This window comes from Octodon degus, unplaced genomic scaffold, assembly GCF_000260255.1.
Source record: "Octodon degus isolate 3935 unplaced genomic scaffold, OctDeg1.0 scaffold00214, whole genome shotgun sequence".
Lineage (NCBI taxonomy): Eukaryota > Metazoa > Chordata > Mammalia > Rodentia > Octodontidae > Octodon > Octodon degus.
This window is the reverse complement of record NW_004524790.1, coordinates 150,453-166,475: the sequence shown is the minus strand read 5'-3', so window position 1 is coordinate 166,475 and position 16,023 is coordinate 150,453. Positions and strand designations below refer to the sequence as shown.

Sequence of the window (16,023 nt, the reverse complement as noted above, 5' to 3'; positions counted from 1 at the left end):
GGCCTGAGACTGCATTTTATTCCTTCTCTTTGTCATTTTGTATACCACTGTCTTCTGACCTTTGGTGTAGAGCTTAGGTAGAGTTATTACCTTAGCACCAGGTCTAGATCTACGAAGTTCAGATTCCTCCAGGTGGGTGTTGTTTGGATCTGGCTGCTGTGCTCCACTTCTTTCTGCTGCAGCCATTAGAGTTGAACCCTTTGTGTTTCTCTGGCAGGATGTTCTGCTCCTGAATCAGCTGGGTGGGTCTTGCCTCTAGCCTCTTTGCAAGTAGTTCTGCTGAAGGGTTCCTGCTGGGCCTGTGCTCTGAGTCTGTTCAGGATCCCACCAGGCCCTGGGTTGTCTCACTCACTCGCTAGGCCTGCGCTCTGGGTCTATTCAGGATCCTGTGGCCTCGGTCCTCTCACTCACTCTCCGGGCCTGCCCTCTGGGTCTGTTCAGGATCCCGTGGCCCTGGGTTGTCTCGATTGACTTATTATGTTACGAGTCTCTTTTTCATTCTTTCCTTAGTTGTCTTGAAAAATTGCTTCTTTTTTTAAAAAATGTATTTGGTACAGAGTCTCATTACATAGATCGGACTCGTAGTGATCCTCCTGTTTTCAGCCTCCCAAGTGCTGAGATTACAGGCATGCACCACCACACTCAGTCTCAATCAACATCTCAGCATACCCCAGGGCGGGGCCAGCACAGCACATGGGGTAACGAACCCCTGCCACTGCGCTCTGCCTAAGCAGGCACTTTAGTCTTGTGAGCTATCTGGTCGGCTCTGGTAAATTGCTTCTTTAAGGAGAATAAATAGTTCTGTGTACAGTAGTCTAAACAATATAAAAATAAACCCCTGGAACCCGTGAGTGCATACATTTCCTGTTCTGATCTCTGTGATGGTATTTTTGATTTATTTGTATCTCATCATACAATACCCCCACAGTTTTTTCAGGTCTGAATAAAATAATTTTTAAAAATAATTTTATTAAGAAACAAATAGCAATGAGACAGTTTCAAACCAATTAGTAGGACAGTTTCAATAATTAATACATCGCATATTGTCATCTTCTTAGTGGTTATTCATAGTACAAGATGCAGACATAATATCCTGTTCACAAATACTATTAGTACAAATCTTCTCATTGAATTAAGAGAAAGTAGCTGTATATCTATCCTGTTTTGGATATACAGATACAAAATGGTCCTTCATTTGTATCCCCTTTTTTTGTTTAGTTTTGTCAGAGAAGGGTATTCCATTGCCATTAAATATTGGCTGAGCTGGCCACCAAAAAAAGAATTATAACTGCCTAGTTGTCTGTTGTCAAGTGGTTATTTCTCTGTGCTGCACTATCCAGAAGCATTGTTAGTGATTGCTATAAAGAATTAACTCATAAGTCAGTGTAACTGATCTCCAATGAAGGTTTTACTAACTACTCTTGAGTTCATATCCACAATACCACCTCACTCTACCTAAGGATTCCCCTAGGAAAATGGGGAAGGTGGCAAGAAACCACATATGCACAATGTCGCCTAACCTTCTGGAGTGCTAAGGCCAGCCAAATTTAGGGAGCCACTGCATTAGAAGACAGATTTCACAACTGGACTCCAGTCTTTGGTTTCTTAAGGCATGGGCTTACCCTTTGCTGTATAGTTGGGACCTAGCACAAGGAATGAAACAAAGTTGATGTGCAATAAAAATGTATTTCAGCAAAGAACATCGATTATTGACAAAAACTAGATTTCTATTAAATTATGTAAGTTAAGCAATCCACATGGCGGTCAATCTTAGAATATTTGAAGCCAAAATGCTCTATAATAATGAATATAAAATACTTCCAATGAGCAGGAGCTTCTTCCTTTTTTTGTTTTCAAATCACTTTGTTCAAATGAATGCTAGCAAATGTTCAAATGGTGTGATAACTTATCTTCCTCCTTTTCACATCATAAATATATGAGTCCCTGAGTGCTGTATTACATCTCTCTGTTTTAGAATTTTGTCATTATCCAATGTTACCACATATATTGTTTTCAATGAATGCTTATTTTATAAGGGAATGGAGATGGAGTTATTCATAGGACAAGATGCAGAAGTGATATCTTGTCTAAACAATATTAGTACAAACTTTTCTTCTCAATGAACTAAGAGAAAGTAGCTGTCTATCTATCCTATCTTGTATATACTGACCTTGTCAGATAGCAAAATTTATTCTTTAATTATATAGATATTGCTTTAACTTAGTCTCAACCATCCAGTAGAAAAGTGTAACCACGAGGTATCAAAAATAAAGCTATAATGATCCTGAGAATATTCAGAAGATTCTTTAATCTAGGAGTTAATTGGAAAGATTCTCACCCTGACTAACTATATATACTGATACCTGGGAACTAAGCTACTGCACTGCAGATGGTAATTTGTAACAGTTGTTTCATGATGGGAGTGCCTGTCATTGTGGTATGTTGAATATGGCGGCTTGTCATGACATGCCATTTACTGCTAAGATGTCTCTAGGGTAGATGGATGTTCAAGAAGAAGGCGGTGGTGAAGGAAAGCAAGAGACAGGAAAAGGAATATTGTGGGACTGTCCTGCTTCAAGGTTGTATATGGTGAGATTTTTGGACTTATGTGCAAACATGAGAAGCATAGAATTCTTTATCCTATTTTTTAAAATATAATGTAATTTTAAAATGTTTTTTTATCATATTATGTAGGGACTTAAAGTTCAACATATCAATACTTGATGAAAAATACCTGTTCCTTATTATGCCTAAGATGTTTGAAATGCAGTGAGATAGTGAGGTTAAGATTGATAGCCCAAATCGTTTGATAATAACAATAAGCTTTTCTTCTGGATGGTTAACAACCTAAGTTTGCAGACCAAATTAGAGAAAAAGGAAGGATACAAGGAAAGCCAACATTTTGGCCCTAACCTTCTAAGGTCAATTAAGACTCAGGATATATGAAAACTTGTACTGTAACGTCATGTACCTCGGTAGTGTCCCAAATTTTCTGATCAAGAAGATTATGGGGCCAAAGAGGAAAGTGATCGATGACATAGAGTGTGCCTAAGGAGAGTCACATGGGGAGAAGACACTCTCTCAGGCTTTCACAGAGAGCACATTGGCCAAGCAATGGCCGTGACTCATCCACATGGCTGCACTGATGAAGGTTCTACAATCTGAGGTACAGGATCTCAGGACAAATCCTGAGGGCATTTCACTGACCTTCTCAGACCAAAAAGCTACAACTCTTGTTGCATAGGTCCTGCTTTACCTTGGTCTTAACCATCCAGTAGAAAAGTATGAAGTTGAAATATAAGAAATTAAGCCATGCTGTTGGGTTGAGCTGTGGGGGACTCAGGTCAATAATTTCTGACATTGCCAGTTAAATATAAGACCCAATGCTATTATGGGCTACTGGACTCTTTTAGAATATTTTGCTGAGTTTACACACCTATAATATTCAATAACGGAACTTAGAAAAAATGGGGTATACCGATGAATGTCCATTTTGTATCTGTGTATTCAAAGAGGTTGGGATAGATATATAGTTGCATTCTCTTAATGAATAGAATGATTTGTTCTAATGGTGTTTGTAAATGGGATCACAAGTCCGCATCTTGTACAGCAATTAACCACTAAGAAGAATATATGCAGTGTATTATTTGTTGAAACTGTACTTCCGATATGATTTGAAACTGTCTCATTGCTATCTGTTTGTCAATAAAACTTTGAAAAAAAAATAAAAAAAATAAAAAATAGTACATCCAAAAAAAAATAATAAAGCTATATTAATATGCTGAACTGTAAAAGGTTCAGGTCAACAAATTTGGGCAATTGCCAGTTGTGTTGATTACTCACTACTATTATGAACTATTGGACTATATTGGGTTATTTTTCTGAATTCAAGTACCTATAAGTTTTGGACTGGCATCAAGTATGAAAAGCTTCTTTAAAGATTTTTCCAAATACAGCTTCTCTGACAGCAATGGAACCCCATCTCTGACAATACAAAACAAAAAAGGGGGATATAAATATAAATTTTGTTGTGAAAAAATTATATATATATATCTTTTTCTATGTATTCTAATCATGCTTATCTTTGATGAGTGTATGCAAGTATTATATTGTATATTTTAAACATATTATTCAATTAAAAAGAATATGTTTCATCCAGAGGAGTGGAGCAAAAAGTGTGCAGCTACATGGTTGGGGACAGAATCCAGCAAAGGAAAATGTCTTCACGTTTATTGAGTTCATACTAACCATGAGGAAGATTGGTCATCAATTGCGCTTCTGTTCCCAATTCAGTACTGGTTAAGGACATTCAGAAGTTTTACTGAAGGCTGCACCCATGTTCCCTCACTAGAGTTTTTATGGGGAATGAGTTTGGCTACAGGGCAAAGAGCTTATATTTTCCCATGTTCCCAAGTGATGCTGGTGATGGTGCTAACAAGTTACTTCATTCCACATTTCTATCAGATTCAATGAGGAAGCTAGAAACCAAACAGATGTAGCAAACTTCTTTCTTCTTGGAATGACGGATGATCCAGCTCTTCATCTGCTCATCTTCAGCCTGTTCCTGTCCCTGTACCTCGTCACCATCCTGGGAAACCTGCTCATCATCCTGGCCATCAGCTCTGACTCCCACCTCCACACCCCCATGTACTTCTTCCTCTCCAACCTGTCCCTCACTGACATCTGTATGAGCACTACCACGATCCCAAAGATGCTGGTGAACACCGGAGCCCAGGATCCGAGCATCACTTACTCAGGTTGCCTCACTCAGGCCTGCTTTGTTTTGTTTTTTGCTGGCCTGGAGAATTGTCTCCTTGCAGCCATGGCTTATGATCGGTATGTGGCCATTTGTCATCCACTGAAATACACAGTCATCATGAACCCTCACCTCTGTGATGCACTGGTGCTACTTTCCCTGCCCATTAGTGCTGCAAATGCCCTCTTGCTTGCTCTGATGGCCCTGAGGCTGACCTTCTGTGCAGATCTGGGGATCCCCCTCTTCTTCTGTGAACTTGCTCAAATCATCAAACTTGCCTGTTCTGATACCCTCATCAATAACATCCTCATCTATGTTGCAGCTTTCATATTTGGTGGTCTTCCTGTCTCTGGAATTGTTTTCTCTTATGCTCAAATTGTATCCTCTGTTTTGAGGATTCCATCTGCTAGAGCAAAGTATAAAGCCTTTTCAACCTGTGGATCTCACCTGACAGTGGTCTTCCTGTTCTATGGGACAGGGTTAGGTGTCTACATCAGTTCTGCAATGACTGACTCCTCCAGGAAAGCTGCTATGGCTTCAGTGATGTATTCTGTGGTGCCTCAAATAGTTAACCCTTTTATTTACAGCTTGAGGAACAAAGACATGAAAGGAGCATTGAGGAGGCTCTTCGTAAGGCTGTCTTCTATTCTTTAATATGTCACTCACTGTTGACTAGGGTTTATAGAGTAAGTCACAGTGACAGAAATACTAGTGTGTTAGAATACTTGGCTCTTCTACCACCAAGTGTATCAAAATAACCACATAATGATATAAAGCTAAGTACATTTTTAAATTGTATTTTTCATGCAACTCTGCCCTTTTGTAGTCATTTGTGATACTTCAAAGAATGACTTTATTTTTTTTCTTTTTAAATTTTTATTATTTATTTATTTGTATTTTAGGGAAGGCTCTAAGGGTGTTCAAGGTCTTACTACTAGATCAGACTTGTAGTGATCCGCCTGTTTACAGCCTCCCAAGAGCTGGGATGACAGGTGTGCACCACCACGCCCAGTCGCAATTGCTGTCTCAGCGTGCTCTGGGGGCAGGACCGGCACAGCAGGCCTGGGGATTGAATCCCCAGCCCCTGTGCCTGCTTGCGGGCACTTTAATCTGCTGAGCTATTTGGTCAGCCCTATGATTTCATTTCTTAAACTTAATTTTCTTTCTTTCATTATGGAATCAGAGCCCAAGACTTAAGTTTTAGTGTTACTGGCTTTATTTTATTTTTGTAAGACAACAGTTAAAAAAACCACACACACACACACACACACACACACACACACAAGAATCAACTGGTTGATTAAAGCTCCTGCAAGCAGGCACAGGGGCTGGGGGTTTGATCCCCAGGCCTGCCTTACTGGTCCCCTGCCAACCGGGGAAGCGTGCTAAGATGGCAGTTGAGACTGGGGATTGTGGTCAATTGGGACTGGACATGGTGGTGCTCACCTGTAATCCCAGCTCTTGGGAGGCTGTAAACAGGAGGATTACTAGGAGTCTGACCGAGTAGTGAGACCCTGAACACCCTGTACCCTTCCCTTAAAATAAAGAAAAAAATCAATTGGTTGAAATGACACCTGCCTGAGTGACAATCTCAATAGTCTACAGAAAAAAAAATTTTGCTCTACTCTCTGGCAGTTTTCTAGTGGTTTAAGTATTCTTTCTTCATTGTTGTTGTTGTTTATATGGGGCCAAAGAGGAAAGTGATCGATGATGTAGAGTGTGCCTAGGGAGAGTCCCATGGAGAGAAAACATTCTCTCAGTCTTTCACAGAGAGCACATTGGCCAAGCAATGGCTGTGACTCATCCACATGGCTGACACTGACAAAGATTCTACAATCTGAGGTACAGGATCTCAGGATAAATCCTGAGGGGATTTCACTGACCTTCTCAGACCCAAAAGCTACAACTCTTGTTGCATAGGTCCTGCTTTACCTTGGTCTTAACCATCCAGTAGAAAAGTATGAAGATGAAATATAGGAAGTAAAGCCATGCTGTTATGTTGAGCTGTAGATGACTCAGGTCAACAATTTCTGAGGTTGCCAGTCAAGCAGAAGACACAATACTATTATGGGCTACTGGACTCTTTTACAATATTTTGTTGAGTTCACACACCTATAATATTCAAATAACGGAACTTAACAAAAAAAGAGCATACAGATGAATGTCCATTTTGTATCTGTGTATTCAAAGTGGTTAGAATAGACATATAGTTACATTCTCTTAATGAATAGAGGGATTTGTTCCAATGGTGTTTGTAAATAGGATATCGAGTCCGCATCTTGTATAGCAATTAACCACTAGGAAGAATGTATGCAATATGTTAATTATTGAAGCTGTCCCACTGATTTGATTTGAAGCTGTCTCATTGCTATTTGCTTATCAATAAAATTATGGGAAAAAAGTTCAATTAAATTTTTAAGGTAATTTAGTTTATCCTGTTAGTTCTTTGTAAAAAGTAACATTGCTGCTTTGGTGCATGCAGAATAGTCAGATGCAAAGCTGTGCTTAATTTATTTTGCAGAACTGTGTCTTACCTGTCACTTGCATTCCTACATGCATTGATACAGTTACTTTCCTTTTTTTTTTCAAGTTTGAGTTAGGCTTGTTTAGTTCACTTGTGTGTTATAAGAACCAGCTTTCTATTGAATATTTTGTATTGCAATTTTAGTCTGAATTACAATGATTTCTGGTCCAAACATAATTTCCTTCTTTGGGCTTGTTTTGAATTTGCATTGTTCTAGTTCCTGTAAGGTCTTTGGAAGCAGCATCAGGTTATTTATTTTGGACCACTGCTCTGATGTGGGCATTCACGGGTTTTAATTTGTCTCTTAAAGCTGATTCTATCATGTCTTGTATGTGATGCTAAAGTTTGGTGACATTATTGTTGGATTCTAGAAAGTACTTGAAGTTTTATTCCTCTGTGATTCATTGGCTGTTACTGCCAGTGAATTGTTTAATCTGAAGTACATTCATAATATGGAAACAGTAAGACAGAAATTCTTAACAAATTAGTAGAATAACAATACTGAATACATTGCATATTGTCATATTCAAAGTAGTTACTCAGAGAAAAATAATGGGAATAAAAAATTCTCCAGTTGCAACAGATTTGATGATAAAAAGCAATAGATCTGACCATAAAAATAGATAATATATCAATCATTGTTAATCAGCTATTCTTGTTTTGAAAATCTGTAACATATGTATTATTGTAGGTTACCCTGTTTCTGTCTTTGTTTTTGATTTTATTGCTTTTGTTATTACTCTTCAAGATAAAATACAATTATAATTAAAAAATTCTCCAGTTGATATTAGCACTTTTTAATATATTAAAGAGACATTAATACTAGAGCTAACTTGCATTTTCCCTCTTTCTCTTCTTTTTTTTTCCTTTGCCACAATCCCATCTTTTTAAACAATTTTGTCTTATGTCAAAATATCTATTGTACATGATAGACTTTATCTAGATTTTCAATTTCTCACACCAGAAAGGCAATGTAATTTATTCACTTCAGTCTGATTTATTTCACTTATGATTATGACCTCAAATTGCATCCATTTACCTATAAAAGTCTCACGTAAATTCTTCTTTTCAGTTGACTAGTATTCCATTGTATAAAAATTGGTTTATCCATTCCCTGGTAAATGGACATTTGGTTTATTTTCAAGATTTAGCTATTACCAATTGTACTGTTATAAATATAGGTGCATGTACATCATTGTGGTGTGATGCTCTTAATTATTCTGGGGAGATGCCCAGAAGGAGAATAGCTGTGTCTAATGGGACCCTTTAACCCTAGATTTTTGAGAATCATTATACTGATTTCCACAATGTTGCATCAGTCTGCACTCCCTCCAACACTGAGGAAAGGTTGCTTTTTCCTGACAGCCCTTGTTCCCAGCATTTGTTACTGGTTGATTTCTGTTTTTTTTTTTTAATGTGTTAGTGCAGGGTCTACAGGGTCTCATAATGTAGATCAGACTTGTAGTGATCCTCCTGTTTTCAGCCTCCCAATTGCTGGGATTACAGACATGCTCCACCATGCTCAGTCTCAATCTCTGTGTCAATGCACCCGGAGGGTAGATGGCAGAACTGGCATGGCTTGTGTGCTGGGGATCAAACCCCAACCCCTGCTGTCTCCTAAGCAGGCACTTTTGTCTGCTGAGCTATCTGGCCAGCCCTGATTTCTTTTCTTTTCTGTCATTTAAAGGTGGTTTAAAGGAAAAAGGGGGTTTTCTTACAAACTTTTTCACAAGTGTCACATTTTCTCCTTAAAGGGAAGGATTTCAAAACAAAGGTGAAACAGCTTAAACAGAAATACTCATAAAAAGAAACTTTACAGAATTCTCAACAATATTAAGACAACATTGACCAACCAGTTTCATTACAGTGCTTTCCCCCACCCCCACCCTCAGTGCGTCCACCAAGACTAAGACACGTTGTGTTCAGACAAATGAGTTCAAAATCCCAGTGAAATGAACAAGTGTTCTGAACCCCCATGGTCAGCTTCCCCACCCACACCAGTGTGGCCATGCTACACTGTTAAACTGTAAATTGTGACTTTGGAAGACCAACCCCATGGGAGGGAGAAAAAGTTGACATCTCTTGGGGGAACTCCTTCTTGTTCTTGTGCAACATTCCAAGCCACTGGTCCCCTACCCAAGGAGAAATGCTAGGGCCTCAAGAATGTCCCAGCTCCACCTGGGAGGGTCAGTTCATGAGGTCAGACCCAGTCGTACACTAAACAGTGTGATGCTGGCTGGGACAGACATTTATTAAGAAATGCTCATCATTGGTCAGGCTGGATTTGAGGCAAAGATAGGGCAGACAGACAGAAATACTGTCTTCATTGGAGGAAAAGTAGAAGTAGAAGAGAGTGAAGAGAGATGGGGCATGTGGAAGACCAGCACAGGGCAGGCTGGACCAGGTTGGCCAGCTCAGTGGGTCTCCAGAGCCAGGTGAAGATGGTGACGCAATGGAAATAGGAAGGAGTGGCTCTCACACTCCACTGCTCAGGGTCCTGAGGGTACTCTTCCCAAGGGCTGGAATGCAAATCCAAGCACTAAAACAGCCTGGCAAGTATCAGGCTCCCAATGCAGGGAAGCAAGGGCCTTGGACCCAGCAGGGGCTTGCAGTGCCAAAGGGGGTTGAGCAGCAGGTGGGGAGCTAGGAAGTCATGCTCATTTGCAGCCCAGCTGCTTGTTGCTCTTGCCACAGAGCCAAGACCACCTGTGTGAGATAGTGGCAGTCTCTTCTCAGTTTATAAAGGCTTCTACAGGAGATGGATGCACATTGGTAGCTTAGACTTAAAATTCCTCCTCAGCTGAGGCTGGAGGGTCCATAGGAACTGCTTCTGGGAGCCAATGTTGGTTTATTCTGGCCCTGACCCTCTCTCCCTGCAGGGGTCCAGGTAGGGACTAGGACACAATGTCAACCTCTATTGATTTTAGTTCCTCAACTGGAATTTTTTTTTTTTGTCTTTAATATTTAAGATTTTATTGGTTGTGTTGAGGATCACTACACGATTCACTTTGCACACAATTCTTAACACACATACCAAAAAAAAAGCCATGGATTGTTTTTCAGTTGTTTCAGTGATTTTCCAGCTTCAAATTTGGAGCCAAATTTTCTTAAGAGGATTAAGTACCAGTATCTTCAAGTGCTGACAAAGTGTTACTTAAGTCCCACCAATTCACAATTTTGTATCACATACACTACATACTCAATTTTAATCTTTCACAGCACATTAACAAAATGGGACAAACTGGACTAACACTACCAAAGATGTTGCAGAGTATACATGACTCTGACAAGGCAATGATTAGGATGTAGTTTTCTTCAGGAAACAATTCTACAAAAAACATGGGAATAGAAGTCATTTAAAGTATCCAAAACATATTAAATGCATGACTGTAATTCCAAATTGCCATTTAGTATGCTTTGTATTGCAGGATATAAAACTAACCCCCCCATCTATGGAATGTTAAACTGACACCCAAGACAGGGAAAGCCTGCCATAATTCAATATCCCACTATTTCTGGTTATACCAAAAAATAACCAGAGAATGATTTCACCCTTAAAAAATCATTTACACCTTAAAAATGTGATGATGTGGGATTCCCTCATCTTAAAAAATGTTTCTAGAGCTACTAAAAAACTTGCATTTATAAAAATAGTTGATAAAAATATTCCTCTGGATTGTACAAGAAGGCAGACAGGGAGCACTGATAAGACATGGTGTGTGATTAATCAGACTTGGCTTCTTTCTCTTCTGCTTCATCAGAAGCTGCACTCGCCTCATTTTGTTTCTCCATTTTCTGCAGGTAAATCTTCCTTGGTTTTTTGATTAGCCACTTCAGCCTGTTAAGAGAATGCAGCTGTACAGCTATCCTATATATTTTGAGTATACTGATAGAAAATGTTACAACTTAAGTTTTCAGACCAAAAATTAAAGAAAAAGAAGGGCTACAAGGACAGCCAACATTTTGACTCTAACCTTTCAAGGTCAGTAAGGACTCAGGACATAGGAGAACCTGCACTGTAACATCATGTAACTCAGTTGTGCCTCAAATTTTCTGATCAAAGAGATTATGAGGCTACAGAGGAAAGTGATTGATGATGTAGAGTGTGCCTAAGGAGAGTCACTTAGAGAGAGAACATTCTCTCAGGCTTTCACAGAGAGCAAATTGCTCAAGCAGTGGCCGTGACTCATCCACATGGCTGATACTGACAAAGGATCTACAAACTGAGGTACAGGGTTTCAGGTTAAATTCTGAGGGGATTTGACTGACCTTATCAGATACAAAAGTTACATTTCTTTTTATATATGTCTTGCTCTTTCTTGGTATAACCATCCAGCAGAAAAGTATGAAAATGAAGTATAAAAAGTAAAGCCATATTAACATGCTGAGCTGTAAAAGGCTCAAGTCGACAACTTCAGACATTGACAGTCTTGTGGAAAACCCACTGCTATTACGGACTATTGGACTATATTGGGATATTTTGCTGAATTCATGTACCTACAGTATTTAAGTGACAATAGAATGCCCTTCTCTGTCAAAACTAACCAAAAAAGAGGTAGAAATGAATGACCATTTTGTATCTGTATTCTCAAAATAACTTGCATTTTTTTGTCCGAAGATTTATCCTTTCCCGCTGCCTTTTTCCTTTTCACTTTCGCTGGACCAGGTTTAGCCGACAACCTCTCTGATCTCCTCTTGGGCTCCTCCTTCACCATCCTTTTGGCCAAGCTGAACTTCCTTTTGGGCATCTTGGCAGCACGCACGCAGGGCGCTTGTGGAAGCTGTGGGTGGAGGTGCATGGCAGCCTCACAGAGCTATGCAGCTCTACTGCTGCCGTTCCTCCCACTGCCAGAGCTGCTGGAACCTGGAAGTGTTTTGATATGAGAAGCTTGGAAGAAAAAAAATAGCTAGGCAGCAGCAGTTTCTGGGCAGCTTCTGTTCTGGGGTGAGAGCATATGTGTGTGTGTGTGTGTGTGTGTGTGTGTGTGTGTGTGTATGTGTGTGTATATACACGTTCAGCCTCCTAGTTGGGGCCAGTCCTAGGCTCAAGAGCTTCCTTCCTCACATGCCAACCCTAGTGACATCCCTCCCTCCAGAGGCATCAGAGAGGAGGGTACTGCTGGGTGCTGTGCTGATGGCAAGTCTCAAGTCTGTATAAAAGGAAATGGAGACAGGTGGACTGGTGCAGAGTTAAATACCAGGACCCCAGTCCCATGTTGGGAAGAGAGGCCCAAGGGAAGATCAGAGGGGTGGGAAAGCACATCTATGACTTAATGTATAGAGGCTCGGTGCACAGCAGACATGTCATTGTTGGGCTTGGACAGTACCTTGGTTCCTTTGTATACCTCATTGGCTGCAGCTGCCATAGGTGTCAGGTGGTTGATGGCACTGCCAGGGCAATGGCCAGGTGAAGATCCTTCTGAACATACTTCAGGTAGAAATCAGGTTTAAGGTTCCCTTGGAGGATATTTTGGCACTTGTCTGAGAAGATACTGGCCAACTGTCCCTGACTATGTCTAAGAGTGTCTGCTATGACTGGCCTGTGACTTGGGCCAGGGTCAGCCCCTCTGCAATGGTGGCCATGAAGCTCTCTTGGACCATGTTTACAATCGGCATCATCATCTTGGCTGCACTGCCAACTTCACCTAGATAGAAGGAGGTCTTCCTCATAGCCTGGAAGCAGCTGCTACAGTCCTTATATAAGCCCCTTATATAGCAGTCTCTGACTGCTAAGATCACCAACATACGTCCTTAGACTGCTGCTGATTTCCTGAGACTGAGGCCTCCAGAAAGCGCTTCCTCCTAACCCCCAGACACAGTCACCTGGGTCAGCTCAGTGACTGTGTCCGCACCCACCATCAACATATCCACATAACACTTCCTAGGATGGATCCCTTGCAGCACACTGCTGGGGCCAAGCACCAGGTCCTTGGCTGCCTTTGGATCAGACACACAGGCAAAAGTGATGTTATAATTTGAAACAACTTCATTATTATTATTATTTTTTTGAGGAACCGGGGATTGAACTCAGGCCCTTGCACTTGCCAGGCAAGTGCTTATTCCACTGAGCCATCTCCCCAGCCCCTTGAAACAACTTCAGCAGGAGTCTTTCCTAGGTGGGCCCCTACTGGATGACCAAATCACATTTCTCTGCAGTCTGATTCCAGACAGTCCCCGTGTGACCTAGTTTTAGCAAGTCGGAGACGATGCCGCTTCCCATGAATCCAAGGCCCAAAAATCCTCCTGTCTTTTTGTCTGTGGGTGTGATGCTGTCATTCATGGCTGTGCTGTCTGGTGCCTGGATGGAGGGAGAGGAACCACTTTCTTCTTCACATATTTTCAACTTCTTCGTGATTGCCTGGTAACAAACAGGTGACTTCTCTGGCTCAGCAAGAAACGATGCGAGGATCTGCATCTTTGACAGGCTCCCTCGCAGTTGGCTGCCATTTAAACAATGTTTCTTCATCCAGCCTGCCAATCTGTCTTTTTTTTGTTGTTGTTGTTGGAGGGTGGCTCAGATAGCACTAGGGGCTGGGCTGGCATGGCATGTGGTGCTGGAGATTGCATGCACATCCATAGCATTAGACATCTGAGTTTCTATTTTTAGCAAATGCTGACTATATATTTATATCACATATATTTAGAGGGGGAATAAAATTATATATTTAGTGACATAAAAACTCTTTAAAAAATTGAATGTGATTTAAATCATTCTTATTTGTTAGAATAGGTTTAAGGGAAATGAGAACTCAATAACAGAGATTAAACGAGATTCAATAACAGAATCCAGATGCACTGAGGAGCACCAGGTACTTGAGATGGACATGAACCAAAATGACAAAGTAGAGTGAAGAAGATGACATGCAGCTGACCTCTCCCGGGGAGCGCATCAACCAAAGCCAACTTCTGCATTGTTCAGTCTTGATCCCGAAGGATTTTGCACTGCCCTGTAGTCACATGAGACTAGCAAAGCTTGACTAATGAGAAGCTTTGGATATTGAAGCCCGAGAGCTTCAACAAAATAGTCAGGGGCCGAGGAGATGGCTCAGTTGAATAAACACTTGCCTGGCAAGCCCAGGGACCTGAGTTCAAAAATAGTCTCCCTGTGGTTGTGTGGCTGCAGCCTTGCCCACGTGTGGAGGAAGCACAACAGTCGTTGGCTCAGTGAGCATCATTTTCTGCTGCAGTCTGGTTCTTCTCTACCTTTCAGATTTCTCTCAAAACAGAGCTTCCATTTACCTCCATCTCACCCAGCCCAGATCTGAATGTCTTACCTTTGCTTTGGTACACAGGTAATCTGAAGTCTGCTGCTTCTTGGTTTGCCAGGAGTTATGGTGTTTTAACTGTTAGTCCACGTTGGTGCTAGGAGATGAAAAAGCGGGGACCAAGAACAGAACTGCATCATTTGTGTGGTCTCTACTAATTATAATCTTCTTTAGATATTTGTTCCTCTTACGGAGAAATATCAAAGTAGTTTTTACTCTACTTATGTCTTTCTAACCTGAGGTCCAGGGATGCTTTTCACTCTACCAGTAATGTTCCAGTGCTCACCTTTAAGGATGTTCTGTAATTCTCTTTCATTATTTGGTAAGGTGCAGAGCTATATGCCCAGTTATTACTGTTCCCTTCTATGTCTCATTGTAGAGCAGATCCTTAACTGACACCTTTTCCTGCTCTTGAATATTCCAAGAGAAAGCAGCTGAAAACATGGCAGATCCAAAAACTACACATTAGCCCCTTCATGTTAGTCTATGACATACTGAAAGCTGAACAATCAGAACATCACAAAGAAAGAGCACAAAGAAATCCCTAGCCTTGCATATAGACCTTGATAGTGCTGGCATTTTTCAATCAGAGTACTTCTCTTAAAAAATAACAAAAACCCAAGCATCAATAAACCAATATCAAGCAATTTAATATTTATGCTCCATTGTAACCTTTTTTCAAAGACAACATTTGAGTTAATTTTATGAGGTGTTATGGTTAGATTTTCGTCATCGCATGATGTGGCATGTAAGTACATGAATGTGTGCCTATACATATGCACGTGATGTACAAATACATATGTGTGTGCATACATAATATATGTATACATAATGTGATACAATTAGACATTAGAATTTAGCAAGGTCATTAAAACTAATAACCCAGAACAAGATGCAAATTAAAAGTAAACATAATATATTACTTTTGATCAACCAATGAGCAAATGTCTATATATAGACCATAGAATCTTTCAAAATTCCAAATAAGCAGATAGTCTGTATTGTAGGTGGAGCACATAAAAACTGAGCTTGAAAGTAGCCTAGCAGGCATCAGGAAGGATTTTGTAGTGAAGATGGAAGACAGACACTGGATCTGATCAGTATATGCTACATGGAGTTATGGACGTAGCACAGCTGAAGTCCTTTGATGTATAAAATTAACACACATTATTTTATTTGAAAAAGGAGAAACAAAGCCGGAACATGGTTTCCAGGAAGAAAAATTGAATGTATTGAAACTGCAGAGAAATGATCATTATGAAGTTCAGTGTAGTCAGTGGTTCCCTTGGGAAGATACAACAGGATCCTCATATGATTGAGAATATGTATAAGTAAATGCATCATTTTATATCTAATGTAAAATGATAATACACTTTAATGATTTTTTAAGTATACCCAGGCCTTTAGTGTCTTCGAAGATTTTTTAATATCTGAAATATAATAAAGAATTAATATTGATTATAATTTAAAATATTTGA

The 16,023-nt window shown here is 40.2% G+C and overlaps 1 protein-coding gene and 1 pseudogene across 1 annotated transcript in view; one reads left to right on the top strand and one right to left on the bottom strand.

Moving 5' to 3' along the window:
- Positions 1 to 5,410, top strand: part of LOC101590296 (olfactory receptor 7G2-like) — a 31,742-nt gene extending 26,332 nt beyond the window's left edge. Inside the window, exon 2 of the mRNA XM_012517793.2 lies at positions 4,440 to 5,410. Within this exon, the coding sequence (XP_012373247.2) occupies positions 4,440 to 5,410 (971 nt within the window). The remainder of the gene's footprint in view (positions 1 to 4,439) is intronic.
- A 7,140-nt stretch (positions 5,411 to 12,550) lies between these two features.
- LOC101589903 lies at positions 12,551 to 14,525 on the bottom strand (annotated as a pseudogene).
- Between the last annotated feature and the right edge of the window lie 1,498 nt (positions 14,526 to 16,023).